This window comes from Tupaia chinensis, unplaced genomic scaffold, assembly GCF_000334495.1.
Source record: "Tupaia chinensis unplaced genomic scaffold, TupChi_1.0 Scaffold147272_1, whole genome shotgun sequence".
NCBI classification, from domain to species: domain Eukaryota; kingdom Metazoa; phylum Chordata; class Mammalia; order Scandentia; family Tupaiidae; genus Tupaia; species Tupaia belangeri.
In genome coordinates, this window is record NW_006207123.1 from 2,396 (window position 1) to 10,048 (window position 7,653).

The window sequence follows — 7,653 nt, forward strand, 5'->3', positions numbered from 1 at the left end:
GAAAGAGGTGTCTGGTGACAATGACACATAGTGGAGTGATTTCTCAGGGTGCGTGTGAGTCATTTTCTTGGGATCCAGAAGAGTGCCTTTCCCATCATGAGAATCTTGAGGAGGTTGTAAATTAATGAGATAAAAAGAATGAGCAAGCTTTCTGATTGAAATTAGGGTATTTATTGGAAGTTTATAGATTCGGGGGGAAGGACTAGGATAACTGGAGTTGGAGGGAGACCCTTTTCCTGGGGTCATTAGCCCTAGGCCCCAGGGATGCAATGGGAAGTGGGGCCCTAAGAACATGTTGCAGGGGTCACGCTCTTCTCCACGGTGCTCCCCTCGTGCGTGACCTGGCAGGTGAACGCGCTGCGATTTCGGCACTGGTCGGCAGTCATGCTCAGGTAGCTGCTGGCCGCGTACTTGTTGTTGCTCTGTTTGGCGGGTTTGGTGGTATGCACGCCCTGGGTGATAGTTGTGCCATCTGCCTTCCAGGTCACTGTCACGGCGCTCGGGTAGAAGTCGTTAATCAGACACACCAGTGTGGCCTTGTTGGTTGCCAGTTCCTCAGGAGAGGGTGGGAACACAGTGACTTTGGGGGGTGCCTTGGGCTGACCTGAAGGGTGGGGAGGGAAGAGTGGTAGGTGAGTTGCTAGGAGACCACCATGTTAACTGTAGAGCTGTTTGTGAGGGTAGGCCAGGGCTGAACTCTCCCGACATTGCCACAGCATCTAGTGGGAGTTAGGCTGGTGACTTGCTAAAGCATACTCCTCTCCTTTTTTAGAATCCCCTGAGCTAGACCCCAGAGCATTAGCAGTGCTGAGACTTCTGTTGACCTCAGTCTCTCACGCAGATGTCTGATTGTGACCTGCCTGCCTCTGCCTCCTCCTGATAGTCTTAAGGGTCCTACCTGATATTGCCTGTGGAATCTTAAGTGGAGGAAATGACCTTAAGTGAAGACCCTGAAGCTCTTCTAGGGTCTACTCTGGAGACATTTCTGACGTAATTACTCTGTTGAGTGGGATTCTGTGATCCTGGATCTTTGGAGACCATTCTTCCCAAATCTGTCTCCAGGAGATATCCTGTCTATCAGGTCGTGGGCCTTGCAGGATCAGGGACAGTATCTGTCTGTCCATGACTCTCTTTCTCAACAGTATCTTCCTGGTGCTGGCCCTCTCCCAGTTTGGGGATCCTAGCAAGGAAGATTTGATACGGTGGATTCTGCTTTTGTGTATAATTAAGATTCAGCTGTAGGAGGGACTGAGTTCTGCACAGCTTCAGGAGCTTACCTAACCCATAGTCTGTCCTTAGATTACCATTCCCCAGACCTCTGGAGCACAGAGCCTTCAACTCTGTCCTCCATTCTGCAGGCTTCCTGAGTTCTGAGCTAGCTCAGGTGTCTGACTGTGGCAATCCAAGGAGAACCAAGCCCCCATGGAGAGCCTTTGACCTATGCCTTGTCCCAGACAGTGAGTCCTTAGTCCTTGCACCCACGAAACCTGGCCCTTATCCTCTGCCTTATCCTGTGGTTTCCCTGCCTTGGTCCTGAGGGTTCTGGCCCATTCTAAATGTCCAAGTGTTCATTCTACAGGGACCGGTGTTTCTTATCCCCATAAGAAGAGGACCTAGCTGACCTACAGATATATCTCCATGACAGACAGGAGAATAGACAGTGAAAGACAAGACAGAGTAGGTTTTCGGGACCCACATACCCCTGCCAAACACACAGACATGAGATTGAGAGGCCATCCCATCCAGTCCAATAGCTCTGGATTTAGTGCTGAAGGGTTCAGTGCTGCCCAACTGAAGCAAGCAGAAGGATTAAGAGGGAGGAGAGAGTTCAACAACCTGGAGATGAAGTTCAGGGTGAAATCCTGAGTATAGACTGAGACAAGACAAGGAAAAGAGCAAAACCATTTAAGAATTGTCACACACTAGGCAACAGCAGGGAAACGGGGAGTAAACGACTTACCTAGGACGGTCAACTTGGTCCCTCCGCCGAATAAACCACACTGTGACACAAGCTCATACAAAAAGCCCTGTTTGTGTAGCCCCTGTGCCCCTCCCTCTCAGCCCCCACCTGCAGCTGTGATTAAGGAAGCTCATTCAGTGCCTCTGGCTGGTTTGCTCAACAGGGAGGCCATAGCTTGCTCACCCCTCCAAGCTCAGGATGGGACAGGTGTCTCCATGTCATGTACTACAGAATGCCTAGCAATAGAGAGTCCAGTGGATATCAGTGTCTTAGATGCAGTGTTTCCCTTGAACATTGTCTGTTTATGGGAAAGAGCTCAGTGGAGTTTCCTCCCTGAAGGTGAAGTTTTATGAGGTGCCATGAACTCTCAACCCCGTAGAGCTGCCATAACCATGTTTGGATGAGGAAAGGATTAAACACAAGCAGCATCCTTTGGTGTCCCTAATCCTCCAAAGAGAGGTAGTTTGCCCACGAGGGCAGTGGGTACATGAAACTTCAGGCATATACAACTATGATTCCAGGGATCTCTTCTCTAAAATTCCTAGCATTGACTCAGGGAATTTGAGTGTGGACTTTACAATTTCGATTAATATTTCAAATTTCATCTTCAGGGAAGATGTAGAAGTTTCTGTTGTCAACCTCAGGGTCTCCTCTGATATTTAAGTATATCTGGTACTGGCTTGTTTAAAAAGAAAGTGTGGGTAGCACCGATTTGGGTTCCTAAAAGCTCCTCTCACTATGGGAATAATCCCTGAAAGTCAGTGGCCTATTCAGAAATATACAGGGTAGGCACTGCATGTGCGCTGGAACATACTGTTCTACAGAAAGCAGGAAGACATCCAGGTCTACTGGGTTGTTGTTGCAGGATTCTCGGCCTCCTGAAGAGGCTTCTAATGAACAAGTTTTGTTCAATATAGAAACCCAGTGGACACGTACATGTGGGATGTAAGTATAGTACTTCGACTTCTTCATGAGTCTGAATTTAGCTAGGGAGACGTCAGGCAACCAGGTCATCATTAGGAAATTGTTAGTTGAACCAAAGACCCAACGCATGTACATGGAGAAAGCATGTTTCCAGGTGAATAGAGAACATGAGAAGGAACTCCTTTCATGGACCATTGTTTTCCCCAAAGCAGTCTAACTGAGCTGAACTATCTACAAGGTCATTGCTTGCCATCTGATGGACGTAACTATTGAATATATATATATATATAAAACAAACAAACAAAAACCCAATAAGGACTATCTTGCTCAGGGAATAATTCGAATTATTTTCAGTAGAGAGTGTGTCAGTTTTAAGTCCTGATTGTGTCTTGTGAGAATTCAAAACTTTGGTTAGTGGAGACAATGACTGCAGACAGATACCAGGGATATTGGTTACATTTGCTATTGATTGTCCCAAGGAGTCAGTGTGCCAGAAAAGTCACACCTGATCTTTTTCCCTAGAACCACTTTTTATTTATCCCTGGAGCAGAGAGTCCCACTCAATTGCAGTAGCGAAGGCCCTGAGCTGCATGTGGATCATGGATAGATCTCAGGCCGTGCAGCTCAGCTGCTGCCGCTATAGCCTTGCAAGGAACACAACGGCAGCTTAGGAGGTACTTGCATTCTTGTGAACATATGTACTATACACTCCTTTAATTATGACGTCCTGGTGAAATGACAGGATGTCTGTAATTTGGTTAAAGACCTTATATATGGTGTCTATCCTGGTAAAGTAGTTGCTAGCAAAATGACTGGAGGTGCTATAAATCCTGTGTCCCCAGAACGTTAATGTCTTGCTAAAGGGACCCAAATTTTTGAGGTAGTGAAAGGCCAAGGAATGTGGATTTCGGTAAGACCAGGCTCTTTTGAGAGTGCTTCATCATCTTTTCCCTTCAGGAAGACCTGTGCCTTCAACCTGGATATGTTAAATAACCTTTTAAAAAGTTGAAAAATACTTTGGAAGGGAAATGGTCTATTTGTGGGTGGGTCAGTATCTTCCATTAATTGATTATTTTGAAGCCTGGTTGATGGCAACATGGGATCATTCCTGTTTCTCTGTTTCATTTTGCGTGTGTATAATAAGTTCATCGTTTTACAAATTTCCAACACATTGAGGAAGAGGGTTCCTCTTTGGACAACATCTTGAGGTAGGTGGCCTTTCACTTAGTTCCCAGCAGGGCTGATGAAATGAAGAAGACCAGATAGTCCTCTACCCCTGAGGCCTCAACAATGCATACCCCCAATAGTATAAAGCTTCTTATAGTGGCAGAGGGATCTTAGGATACCAAAGTTCTCTAACTCAATTGGAGTTCTTCTCATACATGGCTTGGGCTTTGACTTCTCTCCTTTTCACTACTCTGAATCCCCAGGTATCTGGCTCTTGCCCATATCTGCACTCCTGGGAATCTCTCTTTCACTTACCCAGTCTTCATTCATAGCTGTCCCTATCTCAGACCCTTTGTTGGGCCCATTGCTTGTATCAGTTGGACCAGAACTGCATTCCAGGGGCTGCTCCCAGGGACAAACTTTCTAGACTAGGGCTGCCAGTGGCATGGGAAATTGCCTGGTTCTGGCAGAGTGGAGGTGAGTTTGCGCCTTTGATTAGGGGGACAATGGATGCCCTTGAACTTCCTGTATACTGAGCAGAACTTTCAGTCCAGAGACCTGGCCAGAGTTGAAGGCAGGAGGGAAATGCGGGAGGGTGTGATTAGGCCTTTATGAAGGGAATTAGAACCACACAGGGTGGAGACCCATTTGTCTGAAATGCATTAAGCTGGTAAGTGGCTCAGGTGAGCAGTGAGAAAAGAGGAGTTTAGGTGACAATGGCACTTAGTCGTGGCATTTTCCGCCACTGAAAAAGCTCAATGAGTGTGAGCTTCTCTCCTGGAAGCTCATACTCCATCCTGAGAATGTTGAGGACTTTGTAAATTCAGTGAGATAATAAAAATCGAGCAAGATTTCTGATTCATACACCTCCCCTTTCCTCAGCCCCATATGCTGCATTGACTGAGTAAGCTGGGCCACTGCCCACAGTTGGGCCTGCTTGGCAGCCTGGCCTCTCTTTTGTCAGTACTGACCGAGTTCTGGAATGGCACCGGAGGTTACTTGCATTCATCCAAGGATGTCCGAAAATGAAGAGTCCAGAGGCATGTGTGACTTGGATGGAATTATACCTGAGAACTTTGCTCAAGAGTGGAAATGAGCTCTCTGGGGGGTGGTAAGGTGGTGGTGGAGGTGTTTGTTTTTTTAAAGGGGTGAATTTGAGAGAAAGGCACCTGGATTCTCTATGGTTTTGAGCTGACATAACCCTCATCCCTTGGTGACACTGCAGGGTGAGGACACAAGGCAACCATAGGTACCCCCATTCTTCTAGGAAGGGTCTGTTTTCCCCAGAGGGTGGTGGCCACAGAAAGCTTCAGTCAGATGTGATTGTGACTCCTGGGATCTCATCTCAACTTCCCAGGCATTTTCCCAGTTGAGGCTAAGGCTATCAGTTTCCATCAAGATATGCCAGCCTGTCTTCCAGGAATGAGGTAGAAGTGGCCCTTGCCTTCCGCAGGACCTGGTCTCCTTTTTGATGTATCTGGTATAGGCTTACTCAAAGGGGAAGACTAAATATAATAAATTGTGATCCCCCAATGCTCCTCTCACTGCAGGGACACTCTTCCCAGGGTCAATAGTCTATTCTGACTTGAGGGCAGAAAAGAGCAATATGACTCCAGTCCATACTGTCCTAAGAGAAAGAGGGAAGCCATCCTGGTCTACTGGGTTGTTCCTGCAGTATCTTGTTATTATTTGAAGAGTCTCTCAATGAGCAATAATGTCATTATCACCATCATTAGATTTAATTTCTGCAGGTGCATTAGTGTGAGTTATAGTATTACTTAGAGTTCACCATGATTGTAAACATGAATTGTTTACCTAGAGAAGATGGAGGACAACCAGGCCATCATTATGAAACTTAAGAGAACAAAAAGGCCAATATATTCATGCATGTAAAACACATTTCTGGATGGATAGACAACATCTGAAGGTATTTCTTTATGGAAACAGTTTCTTCTCATGAATAGGAGAGCAGAACTGAAATATTGCCAACTGCCATTCCTTGGCACGTGATTGACATGATCTTGGGCATCTGATGATGATAATTTTAGTAAAGAATCTCTACCCTTAAGGGAGGTGTTTTGAATGTTACCCAAGGCAGATGAAATCATCTGAAAAAACAGTCAATGGGTCTTGCAAGATTTCTGAACTCTAGTTAGCTGGACCAATGTCAATAGGTTGATACCAGCAATATTCAGGACCTTCTAAGTCAATTATCCCAGGATGGCATCATGCCAACATGTCATTCCTAACCCTGATATACCTTTCTTTCTCAGAAAATCTGAAGCTGAGAGATCCTCACAGCTCCAGTGGGGGAGGCCCTAGGCAGTTAGCAGGTCATAGGACCAGCAGGTCAGCTTCTGCTACTACACGCTTGCAAGAAACAAAGGAGCAGGTCAAGAGGCAACCTGAGATCTGGAGAGGTGTCCCAAGCACATGCACCAATCATCTCATGGATGAGGTCATGGTGAAATAATAGGACATCTGGAATGTGGTTGAAAGTATTAGACCAAGTGTTCAACCTGGCGATGCAGCTGCTATCAAACTGACCTGCAAAACCAACAGCCCCTTGGCCCACAACAGCTGCAATTGTGTCTATGGGTGCCAAAGTTTGAAGGTGCTGGATGGTTGAGAAAAGGGACTGCAGTGGGACCAGTCTCATGTGAGGGCGGCTTTCTCTCCTTCTCACTCTTTGTCTCATGTGTGCATGCGTTCTCCTATAGGAAAGAGATAAGGTGACTAAACAATGTATAATAGCATTCCAGGAGACAGTACTGTGTTGTGGTTGCGTGGCATCCTTGTGAATTGATTATTTTGGAGCCTGGTTTTTGAGAACAGGGCAGTCATTACTATTCATCTGTGTCTTTATTTGTGTGCTTAAGTTAACTGCAAAAAAACCTGAAAACACAAAACAGAAAAGAGGAGGTTCATCTTGGGCAGCATCTTTGGAGGAGTGGCCTTTTACATAGGACTCAGCTGGGCCATTGAGATGATGCAAGACCAGGGTGGTCTCCTCCTGCAGGAGTCTGAACATCTAATGCTCCCACTCGTTAGTGGTATCTCATAGAGGTCCAAGGTTGATAGGACTCTAAACTTTCAACTTGTTCAACTTGTGTTCCTGCTGAGACCATGGCCTTGGATCAGGTTCTCCTTGCACCCATCCCCTTGTCTATGCCTCTTGCCCATATTTGTGTCCTGAGATCCTCCTCTTTACCTCCTGAGGCTCATCTCATGACTGGCCTAACTCCTGACACCACCAATGCACTCATTACTCCTCCAGGTGGGCAAGAAGTGCACCCCAGGAACTGCTCCCAGTGACAACTTGTTTCTGAAGTCTTGGGTTCTCTGTAGCACAGGGATACGCTTGGTTTTTGTCTGGCCAGAGGTGGGATTGTGCCTTGGATTAGTGGGACAATGGTTGCCCTTAAACTTTCTCTCCTCTTGGGCCGTGACCCTTCATTCCAGGGAACTGAACAGAGTAGGGGGTGCAATAGAAATTTAGAAGGATGTGATTAGTCCCTTATGAAGGGAATTAGATTGATAGATCATGGGAGACCTCTTCTTATTGAACTGTGTTGAACTTGTGGCTCAGGAAAAAAGTAGGG

The 7,653-nt window shown here is 46.3% G+C and overlaps 1 gene segment (V, D, J or C); it reads right to left on the minus strand.

Moving 5' to 3' along the window:
- Positions 1–148: 148 nt before the first annotated feature.
- The window catches only part of LOC102502548 (Ig lambda chain C region-like), a gene marked incomplete at its 5' end in the record, with an annotated part of 19,234 nt that continues 11,729 nt past the window's right edge, over positions 149–7,653 (minus strand). The window contains 1 exon segment of the C gene segment in view: positions 149–604. Within this exon segment, the coding sequence occupies positions 285–604 (320 nt within the window).